The 19,480-nt window shown below is 45.8% G+C and overlaps 1 protein-coding gene and 1 long non-coding RNA gene across 15 annotated transcripts in view; both read left to right on the top strand.

Moving 5' to 3' along the window:
* Window positions 1–8,093, top strand: part of LOC147357746 (uncharacterized) — a 33,284-nt gene extending 25,191 nt beyond the window's left edge. For all 5 annotated transcript variants that reach the window (XR_015142070.1, XR_015142068.1, XR_015142071.1 and 2 more), the window contains one exon: window positions 7,964–8,093. This is a non-coding gene — a long non-coding RNA (uncharacterized LOC147357746). The remainder of the gene's footprint in view (window positions 1–7,963) is intronic.
* A 1,214-nt stretch (window positions 8,094–9,307) lies between these two features.
* Window positions 9,308–19,480, top strand: part of AMPD3 (adenosine monophosphate deaminase 3) — a 50,997-nt gene continuing 40,824 nt past the window's right edge. The window contains exon 1 of one of the 10 annotated variants that reach the window (XM_086340067.1): window positions 9,308–9,441. In XM_086340067.1, the coding sequence (XP_086196193.1) occupies window positions 9,396–9,441 (46 nt within the window). In that variant the 5' untranslated portion in view covers window positions 9,308–9,395. Of the gene's footprint in view, window positions 9,442–9,845; window positions 10,334–10,467; window positions 10,491–10,521; window positions 10,954–11,085; window positions 11,276–18,137; window positions 18,383–18,933; window positions 19,259–19,480 lie in introns of those variants that run through there. The other 9 variants (XM_086340071.1, XM_086340069.1, XM_086340073.1 and 6 more) reach the window with 9 other exon arrangements.

Raw genomic sequence — 19,480 nt, 5'->3', positions numbered from 1 at the left:
TAGCATCGTGTCCTAAGGTTCATCCATGTTGTCACATGTTACAGGATTTCCTTGTTTCCTAAGGCTGAATAATCTTTATTGTATGGATATATCATATTTTCTTTGTTGTTCATCCGTCAATAGACATTTAGGTTGCATCCTCATCTGCCTATTGTGAACAGTGCTGCAGTGAACATGGAGTGCTAATCTCTCTTTGAGATCCTGATTTCAGTACTTTTGGATAACTGTGCAGAAGTGGGGTTGCTGGATCATATGGTAATACAACTCAATAGCAAAAAAGCCACCCTAATTACCCAATTTAAAAATGGGCTAAACACTTGAATAGACACTTCTTTGAAGAAGACATACAGATGGGCAACAGGTAATTGAAAAGATATTCAACATCATTAATCGTTTGGGAAATGCAAATAAAAATCACAATGAGATATTACTTCATATTTGTTAGGATGGTTATTATCAAGAAAACAAAAGACAAGTGTTGGCAAGGATGTGTATACACTGTTGGTGGTAATGCAAAATGGTATATCCGCTGTAAATAGTATGGAGGTTCCTCAAAAAAATTAAAAATAGACCTACCATATGGTCCTTCCTCCCTCTTGCTTCATGAAACATGGATGAGATGACTGAAGATATAGTTGTAAGCTTTTCTTAGCAGAGGACATGCATGCTGCCTGCATGCTAAATTGCTTCAGTTGTGTTGGAGTCTATTAACTGTAGCCTGCCAGGCTCCTCTGTCCATGGGATTCTCCAGGCAGGAATATTGGAGTGGGTTACCATGCTCTCCTCCAGGCGATCCTCCCGACTCGGGGATTGAACCCATGTCTTTTATGTCTTCTGTATTGACAGGCAGGTTCTTTACCAGTAGCACCACATGGGAATCCCTAGCAAAAGAAAGGTGACTGCTAGTTCCAACAAGGATGAGTTCACACATGAGGTCAGGTAAGCTGGTGACTGGCTCAAGTGGGGTTTGTCTGGAATATGATTGTAGATGGGAACCATGCAGATGGGCCAGTTTTGGGGAACAGTCGGCAGGTAATAGACACCAGTGACTTCCTACTGCAGGAGTCTGAGGATCTGTGAAGTGTCTGTAAAACCCAACTCTGGACTATTTACTGAAGGGAAGAGAAAGAAATTTTTCTCTTATTTATCTCATTGCTATTTTAGGTTACCCTCAGCTGAATCTAATTCCCACTAATATATTTAAGAATACTCAGTTATTGGTAAACCACAAGCTTTTGCAATGATCATTTAGAAAGGATCTGGACGTTGACATACGTCACTGAAAATTTATCTGGCTCAAGTGGGGTTTGTCTGGAATATGATTGTAGATGGGAACAATCAGATGGGTCAGTTTTGGGGGACAGTTGACAGGTAATAGATACGAGTGACTTCCAATTGCTTTGTTTCTCTTTCCCAAAGACTCACCCTTTAGACAAATCATGAGCCACGGGGACTTTTGCCCACCCTGAACTGTTTTGGGCTTGTCCAGTGTTCTCTCCAAGCCGTCTGAGGATTTCTGGGTGGAGTTTCTGACTCGTAGTGACCTTTGTGTTCTCATTCCTTGAGCTGTGTGGATTCTCTCTCCTCTGGCAGCCACCCTCCCTTCTTTCCTGAGTCCTTCCAGTCTGGAGCTCAGGTCTTCCTTCTTTGTTCCCTCACAGCACCTCTGAAAGTTTGGGGATAAAATGGTTGATAAACAGCCATTTGCCCTGGACCTGTTCACACTTAATGGTTCAAAGAAACAGTGGAGTTGTGAAATAACAGTTTTTTAAAAATTCAATTTTGGAGGTTTTTTAAACAATTTTTTATTGTAGTAAAACATATAAAACATAAAATTGCCCATTGTAACGTGGACAATGCTGCATACATTTCAGTGGCATCAATTACATTCACAATGTTGTGCAATCATCACAATTTTTGGATTTTTGATTTCCCAAATCAAAATCTTATGCAGAGTCCTCCTCTCTCACCCAGAGGTGTCATTATCCTCAGTGAGATCATAGTGAGGTCATTCTTAAATAATCAAAATTCAGGATCTTGAAAAATGTCTGTGCTTCTCTCTTGTACAATGTAAACTGCTCCCATTCCTCCCTGGTAGAATCCACAGAGCTCAGGATGGATTGGGTGTTGACCGTACTGTAAGGACTGAGGGTGGCCAAGAGCCTGGAAGCAGGTACCGGGGGACAGGACAGCTCCAGGCTCTTGCTTCTGCTTCAACCTTTGACCTTTGATCTTATCATTCATTAAATGGTTGGGTGGGCAGTTCTGAATCAGGCATTCAGGGGTTGAAAAGAGGATGGCCTGGGTGTGGTGTGTGTGTGTGCGTGTGTGTGTGTAAAGGCCTGGGTGTGTGTGTGTGTAGGGGCCTGGGTGTGTGTGTGTGTGTGTGTGTGGGTGTGGGTGTGGGTGTGGGTGTAGGAGCAGTGAGGGAAGTCTGCATTTTCAGGAGACAGAGGTCATAACCTCATTTGAGGCTCTGCTCTGCTCACTTTCTTCTCTTCCCTCCCAGATGATTCTGAAGGGCTACAGTCATGCTAGATTTTGATACCTGAATTTCAAATTATAAAGTATGAGGTGAAGGGAGTTTGGGGCAGATACTTTGGGGCGTTCAGACAATGACTTAAATGTGCAAGATGTTTGAGGCTGTGATTCCTGTCTATAGGAGTCCAAGGGCAGAGTCTCACCAGATGGTACAATGGTTAGGCTGATGGTAGAGTTTGGAGAGTATGAAAAACACACAGACATGGGAATGAGCTGGAGCTACAGCCCAGCATGGTGTTGTGCAGAGTCCTGGAGGGAAGGCAGAGACAACAGGCCATTCTTAGATGCGGAAGAGGACTGCTAATTCCTAGGCTTCCATTTAATTACAGGGACCATGTGCCCAGGTGGGTCCTGGGGAACAACAGCCCCTGACTACTGAGCAGGTGTTCTGCGGGCATGCAGTCTTGGCTGTGGGCCCCAAGCCTCGAGTCCCCAGCCACTGGCCTTCTTCACTCCAGTCCAGAGAGGAGTGACTGGGAGACGCTAAGCCCAAGGTCCCCAGTCACCCCGAGTGCACATGCCCTGGATCTAGACCTAGCTCTCACTCACACTAATTTTCAGAGTGCTCAGGTTTGTCTCTTTCCTTTCTATATTTCATTTCAGGAAGAAGGAACTGGCTGCCAACTGTAAGGGTAGAGTCCTATGTGACTCTAGCTTGCTTACAGCTGATTGGCCAATCAGAAGTCAAACACTGCTGGGGAGGAGGGAGTTCCTGGTGGCCTAGTGGTTAGGATTCCAAGCTTTCACTGCAATGTCCCCAGGTTCATTCCCTGGTTGGGGAACTGAGATCGCTGCATGCTAGGTACCAAAAGAAAAAATTCCTGGGGAGGGAATTGAACCTCCTGCTGGAGTGGCAAGGCAGGTCGGGGAAGGCTGTACCCTCAATTATGCCACGGTATCAGTGGGGGCCACAATGCCCTTCCACTTTGGAGCCAGGAACACTGCCCCAGGCACGCTTCCTCTAGCCACCAGTCCCTCCTGATGGACCTATTTCTGTCCCATTGTTAGATCATATGCCATGATTTCAGTCCATTCAATTAGTAGAAGGCCCTGGGGCACTTTGGTTTAAAAACTGGATACATTTGCTGAGATTCTGCTAAGCACTCTCAGAAGCAGAACCCTCTCTTATTGTCTCCTTGGGGAGACATATGCTTCTGCAGTGCAGGAAAGAGTGGTTGTTGTTGTTCATTGTCTGAGCCGTGTCCTACTCTTTGTGACCCCATGGACTGTAGCCCACCAGGCTCCTCTGTCCCTGGGATTTCCCAGGCAAGAATACTGGAGTGGGTTGCCATTTCCTTCTCCAGGGGATCTTCCCAACCCAGGGATCGAATCTGCGTCTCCTACATTAGTAAGTGGGTTCTTCACCACTGAGCAACCAGGGAAGCCCTCAGGAGACAGTAAAAGGAAACAGAGAAACTGGTTATTTGGAGGCTGCTATGGACACGACTGAGCGATTGAACTGAACTGAACTGATGCCATCTTAGATGTGCGTGTGTGCATTGTAGAACAGTTACCCAGAGTGGGGTGTTAGTAGGAGCTGGGGGGATGATGCACAGACCCCAAACACCTCTGGGCTTCCAAAAATGCTCAAATAGCCCGCACCTGCCAATGGTATCAGGAGTCAGAGCACTCTGGGAGGTAACCGACAACTCTGAGCCCAGTGCTCTCTAGAGTGTTCAGGTCTGGATGATTGGAGGGAAGTGCCGGTTGGAGGAGAGGGCTCAAGAAGTCTTCTGGCGGCTGAGGCCTGGAGGAGACACTGGTGGTGCTGCTGGGGGAAGACGGTGGGGCAGGGGAGGTGATTTTGTTGGCAGCGACAAGTTTGGTTTTCATGTTGAACTGAGGCTACAGGAGTGATGGATTAAATCAATGGTCTTCAAAGTGGAGTGTTTAGGATGGATGATCCAATGGGATATAAAAGAAAAATTTAAACTTGTACTTAAACAGACGTACCATGGATATCATGGCTTCAGTTCCAGATCACCATAATAAGGCAAGGATCACAGTAAAGTGAGTCATAAGAATTTTTTGGTTTCTTAGTGCATATAAAAGTTGTGTTTACATTATGCTGTAGTGGGGACTTCCCTGATGGTCCAGTGGCTACGACTCCACGTTCCCAGTGCAGCCCAGGGCCCAGGTTCGATCCCTGGTCAGGGAACTAGATCCCATATGCCACAACTAAAATGTCCAGCACGCTTCAGCTAAGACCTGGCACTGTCAAATAAATAAATAAAAATAACCATTAAAAAGTATATGTTATAATATAGTTGCTTAAGTGTATAATAGCATTATGTCTAAAAAATAATATACATACCTTAATTAAAAATATAAAACAAAAAATTACAACAGTAACATCAAAGATTACTGATCACAGATCACCATAACAAATACAATAATGAAAAAAATTTGAAATATCTCGAGATTTTCCAAAATGTGACAGAGACATGAAGTGAGCAAATGCTGTTGGAAAAGTACTTCTAGTAGACTTGCTCAACACAAGGTCACCACAAAACTTCAACTTATTAAAAATGCAGATTTGCTAAGTGCAATAAAGTGAAGCAGAATAAAATGAGGTGTTTCTGCTTTAGTGTACAAATAAATAAAAAAGTGGAGTTTCACCAATACTTTCTGTATGGATTGATAAGGCACGCTTCCTTAACACTTTCACCACAGGTCCATGTCATGTATCCTAGTAGAGGGTCCCCAGGGAAAGGAGGGGAGAGGGGGACAGTGAAACCCTCACTGGTTCAGTTACTTTCAAGTGAATCGTGTAGCCCAGGTTAGATAGATTACATCACCTATCATTTAACTAATGCTCACAAAAGGGACAAGTGGGTTGAAAAGGTTCCGGCAAAGAAATCCAAAGACTGAAAATGCAGTTGGCCTTCTGTATCTGTGGGTTCTGCATTGGCAGACTCAACCAACTGCGAATGGAAAATACTTTTTAAAATTTCCAGAAAGTTCCAAAAGGCAGAACTTGAATTTGCAGTGAGCCTGGCAATGATTTACATAGTATTTATATAGTATTTGGTATTGTAAGTAATCTAGAGAGGACTTCAAGTATTTGGAGGATGGTGCGTAGGTTATATGCAGATATGCCATTTTATATAAGGGACTAGAGCATCCATGGGTTTTAGTATCTGTGCAGGTACTGGAAGGGACACTGTAATATGGATAGTGCAAGCAAAAGCAAACTCAGAAAAAATGGCAGGGCTAACAATTTCCTACTATTTGTATGAGATTCGTTATGATGATATCTCTGACATGGAAGTCTATCAGGAAAAAAGTTTAAATTTGTTTAAAAAAATTCAAAACATGGATTTACATCACTACAGTTAACAACCAGCCTAAGGGTTTATTGGACCTTTAGGTATTAGCTGATAATAATATAAATATGCCATCATGATCAGCTAGATACGTGCATTCTATCCACCCAGAGTGTGAAGACAAAACTCCACAATTTTTTCCAAGTCATGTGATGCTTAGTTGCATATTTTTATGAACTATTATTAAATATAATAAATATGTTTAGAAATCCCTGTTGAGTAGAATCTCTTTTATTTAATAAAATCTTTTTTATTCAATAGTAAAAGACAAAATGGCAGTCAGTATCACTGGGAGAAAACTACTGTTCTATTTGCCATGGTTACAGTGACTGAAGCGGTACAGAGAGAAGATGGCAACACATAAAAGGGCATTCTGTAGAAAAACACATTATCAGGTGTTTGAGAAAGGTTTAGAACACATGGAAGTTGGCTATATGATTGGATGCCAGTTGCTAACATGTTGCACTTCAGTCTTTTCAATGAAGGCATTAAGAAGGGAATACTTTTTGTGCTCTACTAAAGAAAAAGTGTGTTTATAATGTGAAAGATATATCTAGTATAATATGCTGTAGTTTTTATGTATAAGAGTAGCCACCAACGGAGTGGCTGCCCAGACTGGAATACAAAACTATGGATTGGGGGCAGGGAGGGACTCCATATGAAACTCATCAGTGGCATCATTTACTTACAAATTGCAACAATACAGAAATTGAAGTTAGAAGAGCCAAAATATAGGATGTGGATAATATGGTTAATTTGAAAAAAATTAAATACAGTAGAATCTTTACAATAATTTATAATGGGATGTGGGAGAAGGCAATGGCACCCCACTCCAGTACTCTTGCTTGGAAAATCCCATGGACGGAGGAGTCTGTTAGGCTGCAATCCATGGGGTCGCTAAGAGTCGGACACGACTGAGCGACTTCACTTTTACTTTTCACTTTCATGCATTGGAGAAGGAAATGGCAGCCCACTCTAGTGTTCTTGCCTGGAGAATCCCAGGGACGGGGGAGCCTGGTGGGCTGCCGTCTATGGGGTTGCACAGAGTTGGACACGACTGAAGTGACTTAGCATAGCATAATGGGATGTGGATGAGACTATGAACATTTTTAATATTAGTCAAGGTTTACTGATCATCCCAAGGGAAAGAACTTAAAAGTTGTGGAATTAAAAGATGTGTTTCTTTTTTTTTTTTTTAAAGATGTGTTTCTTTAAGAAGAGGGCAGTTGGACTTCCCTGGTGGTACAGTGAATAAGAATCCACTGGGGACATGGGCTCGATTCCTAGTCTGGGAAGATTCCACATGCCATGGGCAACTAAAGCTTTTGTACCACAACTACTGAGCTCTAGGGCCAGAGAGCCACAGCTAATGAGCCTCTGTGCTGAAGCCCTCGAATCCTAGAGCCTGCCTGCTGCTAATACTGAAGCCGGTGTGCCTAGAGCCTGTGCTCCGCAAGGAAGAGCAGCCCCTGCTCGCTGCAGCTAGTGAAAGCCCTTGCACAGAAATGAAGATCCTGTGCAACGAAAAATAAATAATAATGAAAAAAAGGAAAAAAAAAGTTATTTCAAATTTGCTGGCCTCTTGCTTGTGACTGTCTGTGTGTGTGAGCTCACACGGAAGCACACACACATCCCCACACCCACTCCCCCCTGCACACACATATATATATACACACACACACACAATGTATCCCTTCAGGTAAAGGTGATGTTTTGGGAATTAATATGACTGTGCTTTAAAATAATCATGTTATGGGGAAAGCATTTTGAAAATTGATGTTTGGAACTGTTTCTATTATTATGTGATTTTAATGCCAAAATGAAGTGTCTCATTGCCAACTATAGAGACTGGCATAGCCACAGCCTCCAAAATTAAGAAGTACACTTTTAAAACCCATTTTGCATTCTTCCAAATGAAGAGTTTCTGGAGTTTAAAAAATCCCATTGTTAAAAATATCCCCAGAAACAACTGATGAAAATGAAACGGCTTCTAAAACATCAACCAGCTTATACTGGTTTTTGCCTCCCCAACCAGCTTAAACTGGTTCTGCTTCCTTCAAATAAGTTCATTAATCAAACCTTGACTTATTTTACAGAGACAACAGTGCAAGATGGGAAACCATCTCTCCAGGATGACCCCCAACCAAGAATCTTCAGTCTACAGAACTCAAAGAATCAAAAGGTTGCCACTGGAACCCTTAACAAAGCAAAGAACTAAGTCATTCAATAAGGAAAACCTGGCTTCCAGTAGCATGACTAGCTTATATGTTCTGATTCAAGACTAGCCAATCAGCTTCCAAGTTTGAAATTCCCCTAACCCCTTAAATTTTATTTAAACCAACCCTGGATCATGGAGACAGATTTGAGAGCTTTGTCTCCTGTCTCTCTGCTGGTTAACCTCACAATAAAGATTTTTTTCCCCCTCAAAACCAGTGACATATTATTGGCTACTATACACATCAGGCATTGAACACTTGCTTGATAACAAAAACATCAGGAATGAAGGCTTCATGGACAAAGAAGGGTTTTCTGGGGGAACGTCACATTTGCAAAACTGATATTAGATGGAATTTAAGCAGTGAGAATTATGGTTTAATAAGTGTAGTGAAAGATAAAATTCTTCTATTTGGGTGTATTTATCTTTGTGAGGTTTTTGTTTTGCAATAATAGCCATTAGGACTAAGTATTGACATTAATTGAACTTAAAAGCATACTTTCTAGTCTCATAAAATATTAAAGTAAGACTTATTAAAATCATTTTTAATCATGTTGCTTTCACTAAATAGAATTTTGCTAATAACTTTAAAGTAAAGAGGGAAAAGTTATTAAAAATGAAATTATTTAAGATTATTGTTTCATATTTATCAAATCCTTTAATGGTCTTTGTGATTGCTGAGTCGCTAAGTTGTGTCTGACTCTTTGTGACCCCCTCTGACTGTAGCCCACAAGGCCCCTCTATCCATGGGATTTCCCAGGCAAGAATTCTGGAGTGGGCTGCCATTTCCTTCTCCAGGGGCTCTTCCTGACCCAGGGATTGAACCCAGGTCTCCTGCACTGCAGGGCGATTCTTTACCACTGAGTGACCTGGCAAGTGTGCCTGATATATTTATTTAGTTACATGTACATAAAACTCACACATAAATTGTAAATAGCAGGCTAGGACATCAAAGGAATAAAGCTTGGTACGGGAATCAGATGATGTGAAGGCAGCTGGCACCATCAGGACACTAATGAATAGTTTCATTTCCCCATGGTGACCAACTTGATGTGAGAAATTACAGGGAGAAAGAGTTGAGAATAGCTCCCAAGCATGGCCTGCGGAAGTGGGTGGTGGTGCTGTCATGTGGAAGGCTGAAATGTTACCCAACCAAACTTGGGTCCATTGACCAATCTACCAACATCAGGTTGTCGGGAAGTGAAGGGAAGTGCATCATTTGCTGCAAGGCCAAGCAAGGAGTATTGGCGGCTAAGGCTCAAAAGACCTGAACTACCGGATGGATTGCAGGGAAGTGTTTTTAAAGACAGGAAATGGGTCACAGGGTGTGTGAACAGCTCATGGACAGTCTTCTGATTGGTGAGATAATTGGGAGTCAACGTCATCAGCCTTCTGGTTCCAGTTGTCGGAGATCTATGTGCTTGTTGATCAACATGCAGTTAATGTTTTTCAACTGGTGGGGTTTCAGTGTCTGCAAAACAGCTCAAGATTATGGCTCAGATGTTATAGATAGCCTTCCAGGAAGAGCTAAACGTTCTTGAGTTTGTTTTATAGCTAAACTATTATTATTTTATCTTGTCTATTTTCTTCTGTTTCAGCATTTTCCTACTTCTCTGATTAAATCTGCTCCTGGGAACTCAGGGAAGGCCTAGGATGCTAAGTCGTGTCTGACTCAGGCTCCTCTGTCCATGGGATTCTTTAGGCTAGAACACTGGAGTGAGTTGCCATTTCCTTCTTCAGGGGATCAGGATTCCCCACCCAGGAATCGAACCCAGGTCTCCTGCACTGCAGGCAGAGTCTTTACCAACTGAGCTAGGAGGGAAACCCTAGGATGCTAAAGTTTTCCACAAACAAGAAGCAGGTGGAGGACAGGGAAGATGGGAGAAGACTGTTCCTTGGAAGGATCTATAGGATCCTGCTTGGTTACAGAAACACAGGAATAAGAGCAGGTTCTGGCACGTTCCTGGGTTCCTGGAAGGAAATTAGGAGTTTTTTAAGTTTGGACACGTTTTCCCAGGCTTTGGAACCTCTGGTGGAGATGTGTCCAGTAAGTTGGATAGACCATTTGCAGCTCTGGAGCATTCCGGAATGATGAGGACTTTCAAGAGTCATTAGCAGGCAGGAGGTTGTTAAAACCGTGGGAGTGGGTGAGAGCCCCAGATGAGGCAGGCAGCTCAGCGGTAGAAAACCCAACAACGCTGCAACGAAAAGCCAGGCCCTGGAGGCTGAGAACCTAGCAGTCATCATTGGGGTATGTTGAAAATCTGGGGTTGTGGCGGGGCGCGGGGGCCAGCTCTGGAGACTGTACTCCAAGGGTTCCAGGAAGGAAGGTGTGGTCAGCAAGTTCAAATGCTGGGGAGTGGCGAGTAGGGGCTACAAAGCACTCACTGGCTTCTGGCAACTAAGAGGTCAGTGCGGACTTGGAGAGGCGGGTGCATAAGCCCAGGGTTGCAGGAGAGGGCGAGAGGGAGTGTCAGCTCAGTTCCGGGGAGTTAAGTCACCTGTTTGGGGATCGTGACCCCAGCATCTCTCTTTGGGACAAGTTCCGGCAGGGGAGGAGGTTCGGGAAGATGGAACACAGAAGAGAGCGCTTTGGGGGCCGGAGCTGACCGCCGAAGCGAGGTGCAAGGAGCCGGACTGGTCCTGACCCCCGGCGGCTGCGGGCGCGCTTCCGGCCGAGGGACCCATCGCCGCCGCGGCGCCCCTGGGGCGCTCAAGTTTCCAGTTGGCCGCGCGGCCCTGTAGCGGCGCTCCAGGTAGCGGCGGCCCGGCCCGGTGGGCGGGCGGCGGGCAGGGCAGACCTGCGCGGCGGCGGCCCGGCCCGCACCGCTCTGTTGCCGGCTCCTCGCTTCCTCTCCGCTCCGCGCCCAGGTAGGTCACTGGCTGGGGCGGCGCGAGGCCCCCGGTCCTCTCCCCTGAGGAGGTGGCCCTCCTCCTGCCTCCCGGCGGGCCCGGGACACCGCAGCACCGCGCCCTGGGAGCGCCGGTCCCCGCCCCTGCTGCGGGACTCTCCGCAGGCTCCCGCCCAGCGCCAGCGGCGGGCAAGGCCTGGCCGGGGCCGGCTCGCCCCGGCAGCAGTGCTCGGCAGCCTTTCCGCGGTGCTGGCTGTGCGCCCTGCCCCGCGCCGCCACCTGTGTTCCAGCCTGCGGGCCGCCCCCATCGGCCCGCGGCATGGCCCTGTCCCCTGAACTCGGTGAGTGCGTGCGATGCTGCGCTCCTGACCTTGGGCCCACGCCCCGCGGCCCCCGGCTGCCCGGGGCGGGAGTCGGAGCGCCCCGTGGTGGGAACTAAGGTCCTGGGCTTCCTCGCCCGCTGCAGAGAAGGTGGCTCCGACCCCAGGCTCATCGCTCTGGCCTCTTCCAGTCCCTGTGGTAGCCTAGGGTTCAGAGTCCTCGGGTGAACCCGCCGCCGCATCTCGGCTCCTTGGCGGCTGATTTCGGATTCGAAAGGTTTAGAGAAATTAAGGGATCTGGGACTTGCCGCCACTTAAGTACCTGGACAAATTTCTGGGTGCTTGAGGACTGGCCAGATGCCAACAGCTTAAGACTTCCACCTGAAGGCGGGGGGGTGGACGGGATGGCAAGGTGATGGGATCATTGGAGGCCTTCATCCTTAGCTCTTTGGCTCTTTCCAGGCAAGGGAGGTAGGTATACTGCATCTGGCAGTCTGCTTTATGCCCTTGAACTTCCTGGTAGTTGCTTTGCCAGTGGAACTGCTTGACTTGGCTGGCAGAGGCCTCTGGAGTAGGAGAGGCTTGCTAACTAGAGTGTCATTTCCCCTAACTGTTGGGTCCTTGTGTGTGAGTGGAACCTTGGTGATGATAAATTAGCAAAGGAGCTGAGTGAAGAAAGCTGGAAACACTAGGAGGAATTTCAGCATGGTCCTGAGTCCTTGTTGACTATCCCCCTGGATGTGGTAACCAACATTTGGCCACTTTAGGGAGAAATTGGCTGCAACTGGAACTCCCATAGGAGAAATTCCTCCCCTGACTGAAGCATCAGTGGCAGCCATAGAGCCAGGCAGCCATAGAGCCTCTGTCAGCCCTCACCTTCTAGGGTATTGATAGCTAGTTTGGAGTAGTTGTGTGCTGTGCTTAGATGCTCAGTCGTGTCCAACTCTTTGCGACCCCATGGATTGTAGCCCTCCAGGCTCCTTAGAATTTTCCAGGCAAGAATACTGGAGTGGGTTGTCATTTCCAACTCCTGACCTACCTACAACTCTGGCAGCAACTCTGAGGAGCTGCTCTAAAGATGCCTGTTTGGGGCTGCCCTAAGAACTACAGTACTTTCATGAGTGGCCTGAGGGAGACTCTTGGACTCTGAGCCCCACCCTCAGCCCAACCTCGGTTCTTCAGAGATCCTCAGTAAGGGGTGAGGGACTCTCAGCAAAGTCAAGAAGCTTTTGGAGAGATGAGCTCTGCTTTCCTTGTCTTCACACTAGGTCTGTCCTCTTTAGATGGCTTTGAAATCAATTCCTGGTCTTGAAAATATCATGAGCAGATAAAATACAGCCTTAGGGTTAAGCACGCAGAATATCTTCTCTCCCCGAAAGCTGCTCATTGGTCTTTCGGTTCTTCCCCCACAAATATTAATCTCTTATTTCTAATGTGTGCTGCTGCATATCTAGGACAGGAGACCATGGCTTTGGGCTCTGATCTAGCAGGGGCTAGCCCTGAATAGGGTGGGCTCCTGACTTGAGTGCTGGCCGTGCAAAGTCAGCAAGAAGTATCACTTATAGAGGAGAAGGTTATTTTTCCTGATCTGGTTTCACATTTGAACATGGTTTCCTTTTTCTTGAACCCAAATAGGAGTTGAGACAGTACGTGGCACATATTAGTGCTCAGTAAATAATGCTGAATGAAAGGATTTGGTGTCTAGATGAAAGGTCATGTTCATTTTCTCTGTTGGACTTTCTCACAGCTAGTATCAGAATGATGATGATGTCAAGAGATCATACTTATAAAACACATATTATGTGCCAGGTACTATTCTAAGCACTTTACACATGTTAACCGATTGTCATGGCAACCTATGAGGTTGGCACTGTTATTATCCCCATTTTATAGGGAATAAAACGGAACCAGAGAAATCAGTAACTTGTCCAAGGTTACGTAACTTAGTGGTGAAGCAAAATTCAAACCTGAGAAGTCTGGCTTGAGTCCATAGTCTTAACCACATACTGTACTGACTCTTGACATTGACGTAGGTAGATTGACCACTTAGCTCATTGACTCATTCATTAAGTTATGCATTCACTCATTCAACAGATGTTTCTTGATACTTACTATAAGGATTCAAGAGTGAATGAGAAGGGCAAGGTCTGTCATGAAGGTGATACATAGTGAGCGAAACCCCTTTGCCCAACCTCTCTTTGAGTCATGCACACCTCAGAAATGAGAAGAAAATGAACCCTGTATAGGCAAGGCCACAGCATCCTTTTGGGGAGAGGGAAGTGGTATCTTTTTGGGTAAGACATAATTTGATTCCAGCCTTTCCTGTTTGTTGGGATTTTGTAAGGGACAGTTAAGTAGTAAAAGCCTGATTTGGCACAATAATTTTACATCCTTGAACCTAATAAATATTGTAGGTTTTTATATCATGGAAATGAAAATAAAAAATTGGGTGTAGTCTGGTCTCTTGGGCAGGAAATACAGGCCTAGGCCTGGTTATCATAGATGGTCTTTTTTTTCCTTAAAGTCTATTGTAAAAAATTGAGATATAGTTCATGTATAATATTATATCAGTTATAGGTATGCAACATAGTGATTCATAATTTTTAAAGGTTATATTCCATTTATGATTATTGTAAATTATTGGGAATATTCCCTGTGTTGTACAATATGTGCTTGTAGCTTATTTATTCTATACATAATAGTTTGTGCTTCTTTATCTCCTACCCCTATCGTGTCCCGCTCCCTTTCCTTTCCCTGCTGGTAATCACTAGTTAGTCCTCTATACTGTCTCTGTTTCCTTTTTGTTATATTAATTAGTTTGTTGTACTTTTTAGATTCCACATGTAAGTCATATCATACAGTATTTGTCTTTTTCTGTCTGACTTATTTAGCTTAAGTATAATACCTTCCAAGTCTATCCATATTATTGCAAATGGCAAAATATTCTTTCTTATGGCTGAGAATTCTATTGTATATATGTCCACATCTTCTCTATCTGGTCATTGCTGATGGGCACTTAGGCTGCTTCCCCCATATCTTGGGGATTGTAAATAATGCTGCTCTGATCATTGGGGTACTTTCAAATTAGTATTTTCATTTTTTCAGATCTATATCCAGGAGTGGAATTGTTGGGTCATATGGTAGTTCTTTCAGGATTTGAAATAGCTCAACTGGAATTCCATCACCTCCATTAGCTTTGTTCGTAGTGATGCTTCCTAAGGCCCACTTGACTTCACATTCCAGGATGTCTGGCTCTAGGTCAGTGATCACACCGTCGTGGTTATCTGGGTCGTGAAGCTCTTTTTTGTACAGTTCTTCTGTGTATTCTTGCCACCTCTTCTTAGTATCTTCTGCTTCTGTTAGGTCCATACCATTTCTGTCCTTTATCGAGCCCATCTTTGCATGAAATGTTCCTTTGGTATCTCTAATTTTCTTGAAGAGATCTCTAGTCTTTCCCATTCTGTTGTTTTCCTCTATTTCTTTGCATTGATCGCTGAGGAAGGCTTTCTTATCTCTCCTTGCTATTCTTTGGAACTCTGCATTCAGATGCTTATGTCTTTCCTTTTCTCCTTTGCTTTTTGCTTCTCCTCTTTTCATGGCTTCCAGGCCTCCCCAGACAGCCATTTTGCTTTTTTGCATTTCTTTTCCATGGGGATGGTCTTGATCCCTGCCTCCTGTACAATGTCACAAACCTCCATCCATAGTTCATCAGGCACTCTATCTATCAGATCTAGTGCCTTAAATCTATTTCTCACTTCCATTGTATAATCATAAGGGATTTGATTTAGGTCATATCTGAATGGTCTAGTAGTTTTCCCTACTTTCTTCAATTTCATTCTGAATTTGGCAATAAAGAGTTCATGATCTGAGCCTCAGTCAGCTCCCGGTCTTGTTTTTGCTGACTGTATAGAGCTTCTCCATCTTTGGCTGCAAAGAATATAATCAATCAGATTTCGGTGTTGACCATCTGGTGATGTCCACGTGTAGAGTCTTCTCTTGTGTTGTTGGAAGAAGGTGTTTGCTATGACTAGTGCATTCTCATGGCAAAACTCTATTAGCCTTTGCCCTGCTTCATTCTGTATTCCAAGGCCAAATTTGCCTGTTACTCCAGGTGCTTCTTGAGTTCCTACTTTTGCATTCCAGTCCCCTATAATGAAAAGGACATCTCTTTTGGGTGTTAGTTCTAAAAGGTCTTGTAAGTCTTCATAGAACCGTTCAACTTCAGCTTCTTCAGCGTTACTGGTTGGGGCATAGACTTGGATTACTGTGATATTGAATGGTTTGCCTTGGAAAAAGTTGGCTTAAAGCTCAACATTCAGAAAACTAAGATTATGGCATCTGGTCCCATCACTTCATGGGAAATAAATAGGGAAACAGTGGAAACAGTGTCAGACTTTATTTTTTTGGGCTCCAAAATCAATGCAGATGGTGATTGCAGCCATGAAATTAAAAGATGCTTACTCCTTGGAAAGAAAGTTACCATAGCATATTAAAAAGCAGAGACATTACTTTGCCAACAAAGGTCCATCTAGTCAAGGCTATGGTTTTTCCAGTAGTCATGTATGGATGTGAGAGTTGGACTGTGAAGAAAGCTGAGGGCCGAAGAATTAATGCTTTTGAACTGTGGTGTTGGAGAAGACTCTTGAGAGTCCCTTGGACTGCAAGGAGATCCAACCACTCCATTCTAAAGGAGATCAGCCCTGGGATTTCTGTGGAAGAAATGATGCTGGAGCTGAAACTCCAGTACTTTGGCCACCTCATGCGAAGAGTTGACTCATTGGAAAAGACTCTGATGCTGGGAGGGATTGGGGGCAGGAAGAGAAGGGAACAACAAAGGATGAGATGGCTGGATGGCATCACTGACTCGATAGACGTGAGTTTGAGTGAACTCCAGGAGTTGGTGATGGACAGGGAGGCCTGGCGTGCTGTGATTCATGGGGTCACAAAGAGTCGGACACGACTGAGCGACTGAACTGAACTGATGGTAGTTCTATGTTTAGCTTTTTGATTTTCCACAGTGGCTGCCCCAATTTACATTCCTCCTAACAGTGTATGAGGGTTCCCTTTTCTCCACATCCTCGCTAACATTTTTTATTTGTGGTCTTTTCGATCATAGCCATTCTGACAGATGGGAGATGATATCTCATTGTGGTTTTAATTTGCACTTCTCTTATTAATGATATTGAGCATCTTTTCATGTGCCTGTTGGCCATCTGTATGTCTTCTTTTGAAACATGTCTATTGAGGTCTTCTATCCACTTTTTAATTGATTTGTTTGTATTTTTGATGTTGAGTTGAATGAGGTATTTATATATTTTGGTTATTAGCCCCCTATTGGTTATATCATTAGCAGTATATTCTTCCATTCAGTAGTATCATAGATTGTCTTAATGTTCTTTCAAAAGGTAAAGGGCTTTGAGTTTGGGACCAGTGCTCCTCAGTCTAGGGGGACTTCTGGGTCATGAGGAGCAGAGATGTATTAGGCTCAAGGAGGAATTGTTAGTTCCCCAGCAAAGTTTGCTCTCCCAAGACAAAGCCACAGTTTCCTTCAAAGCTGCTGCTCTTCTGGAGGGTCTTGCATCCCTCCAGTGGGACCCTTGGTCTTTGTCCCAGCCTGTGTCATTGTAGTGGGGCTGCTGCCCATCTCTCTTTGGACATGATGGAGTAGATCTCATGCTAATCACTGGGGCCTGGGAAGGCAGCTTTTTCTAGATTGGAAAATGAAGGCTCAAAGTGGAAGGCATTTTCCAAAGCCTATGCCCAGGATATGCATAGGTATTTTTCCCTAGGGTGTCAGTGGTGGAAGGGTCAAATAAGTGTGTTGGGTTAAACAAAGTCAAGCAGCTTTTAAAAAGTTATTATTTGTTTATTTTTGTCTCCGTTGGCTCTTCGTTACTATGCATGGGCTTTTCTCCAGTTACGGTGAGCGGGGGCTACTCTCTAGTTGGGGTGTGCAGGCTTCTCACTGCAGTGGCTTCTCTTGTTGCGACTGACTGGCTCTAGGGTGCACAGGCTCAGTAATTGTGGTGTGAAGAGTTACTCACCCTGCGGTGTGTGCGATCTTCCTAGACCAAGAATCGAACCCATGTACTCTGCATTGGCAGGTGGATTCCCAACCACTGGACCATCAGAGTAGTCCCCTCAAGCAGCTTTCTTGACCAGAGGATTTCGAAATGTTTAGAATCTGCTAGTAGGAATCGTGTGTGTGAATTCCCATGAAGGACTATGTTATGCAGTACTGTGTAAGCCTTCTGGCATTTTATGTTCTACAGACTACACTTTGGAAAATGCTTGTTTAGACCAGAACTTTCCAGGGTCTGGTTAAAGATCTAGAATAAGACTCCCTGGATGTGCTAGGTCCAAGTCGGTTCTCAGATGCATGGGCTAGGATGCTCCATGGCAGCCCCATCCTAACCCCACTCCCGCCCCAAACACACTAGCCAAAGGAATCATTTGCCTCTCCTCCCTCTGGCAAAATGGTACTAAGGGCTCAGGTATTTTTTTCCCCCTCCATTTTAAGGTCATTTAATTATTTAATGAATACACATGACCGTCCCTCTACGTTGCTTGTAGCCTAGTGTTCGCGCTGTTTATGAAACAGCTGTGAGGACAGGTGGGTCCTAATCTCTGGGTAGCTAAAGCCCAGCAGCAGCCCGAGGATCGTGTGTCAACCCTGTAATCCCACTCTGTACGCACAGGAATTACTCTGCCGCTCAGGAAGGCACAACCTCACGATTGGACATGAGGAGGTGACTCAGGCCCAAGCCAGGGCTGGAGCCAGCCTCCCAGTAAACAAGTGGCCCCATCCTCTCTGGGCGCTTCTCCCCAGGGTTTCAACAGCACCACAGAAATAGCCCTGTTGCTCATGGTTATTTCCCAGACCCACGCCGCTGCTCTAAGTCCCTGGGAGGCCGCGTGTCTGTTGTGAGCTTCCCCACAGAGGACTGTTCTTCTCCTAAAGGGCGGGTGAGGAGTGGGACTTCGCGCCCTGGGAGGCTGTAGTGATCCACCTGGACTGCTCCGTGGGTTACCTGAGGCAGGGAGCCCGGCAGCTGCTGGCGGCTGCATCCAGCCGGCCCTCAGGAGGCTTCTCCAAGCTGGAGGCCCACGTGGGAGCTGACAGCGGCAGTAAGGAGGGGAGGCTGGGGCAGGTGGGAGGCACTTCTTTCCCGGGGGTGGGTGGGTGGGCCAGGAGGCCCGCTGCTCTGGCTGAGCTGGTCAGGTTGCCCTGTCATCTGTGATGTGCAGCTCCCTTCAGGGAAAGGAGCCGATCGAGGAAGCCTCTCATCCTCACCTGCTCCCGCCCTGCTCTCCCCTTGAGCTTCTGTCCTTTCCCTCAGGTGGGGGAGGGGCTCACATTGGCAACTGGCCCAGAGCCCCCTCCCCCCGCACCGCCAGTCTTGGGGTGCTCCCAGGAAGCCTGCTTCGGGGCGGGGGGCCCTCTGAGGGGACTAGGGCAGGCTCATAAGATGAGCCGGGTCGCGAGGCAGAGCCTGAATTGGAGTTTAGAAACGGAAGCGGCGCAGGTGATGGTATCGCAGCTAGTGCTCAGCTTTCAGGAGGGGTCTGGACGTTCGAGGGAGGGGGTGGCTTATCAGCTGCGGTTGGTCAGGAAGGCTGAATGTACTTTTGCTTAGGGCAGCAGCAGCTTGAGTTTCCTGCTCTGAAGGGGGCTGTGAGTGGGGGCAGGACACTGCTTTCTGGACACAGCAGCCGTGATAGCTGGCATTACCTGGGCCCTTTTAGGACTCTTGGAAAATTTCCACTTCCATTTCATATTCACGGAAGAATTTCCAGCCCAGACGTATCCTGCTGTTGCTCAGGGCTGCTCACAGATATGCAAAGCAGAGACCTCCCACCCCAGCAGCAGACAGAACCCAGCTAGCTAGCTGCACTCACACTGACTCAGCTCAGCCTCCTGGGCAGCACGCAGCCTTTGGTCCCAGTGCGTCACCTGGATGGCATCCTCAGGAGCAGCCATGGGGACCCCAGCACCAGGCTCAGGTCTGTGTCGTGGGTTCTGACTATGGGATACTGGCAGGAGCGAGAAACAGCTTCATTTGTGTAGCGAGGGGATTTTTAAGACGCACTGTGCCGCTTTTCTGGAGAGGCTGTGATACCGTGAAAAAGTGCCTGTTTGTTGAAATTGGTGGCATATTACAGCTTTCTAACTTTGGGACACTTTGCCGTCAAGCTCATTGGAGGGTGTGGTATTCTATGTCACAA

This window comes from Bos grunniens, chromosome 15 (assembly GCF_055505025.1).
Source record: "Bos grunniens cultivar Pamir isolate PY7600 chromosome 15, Bosgru_T2T1.0, whole genome shotgun sequence".
Lineage (NCBI taxonomy): Eukaryota > Metazoa > Chordata > Mammalia > Artiodactyla > Bovidae > Bos > Bos grunniens.
The sequence above is the reverse complement of the archived record's forward strand: the minus strand, read 5'-3'. Positions and strand labels throughout refer to the sequence as shown.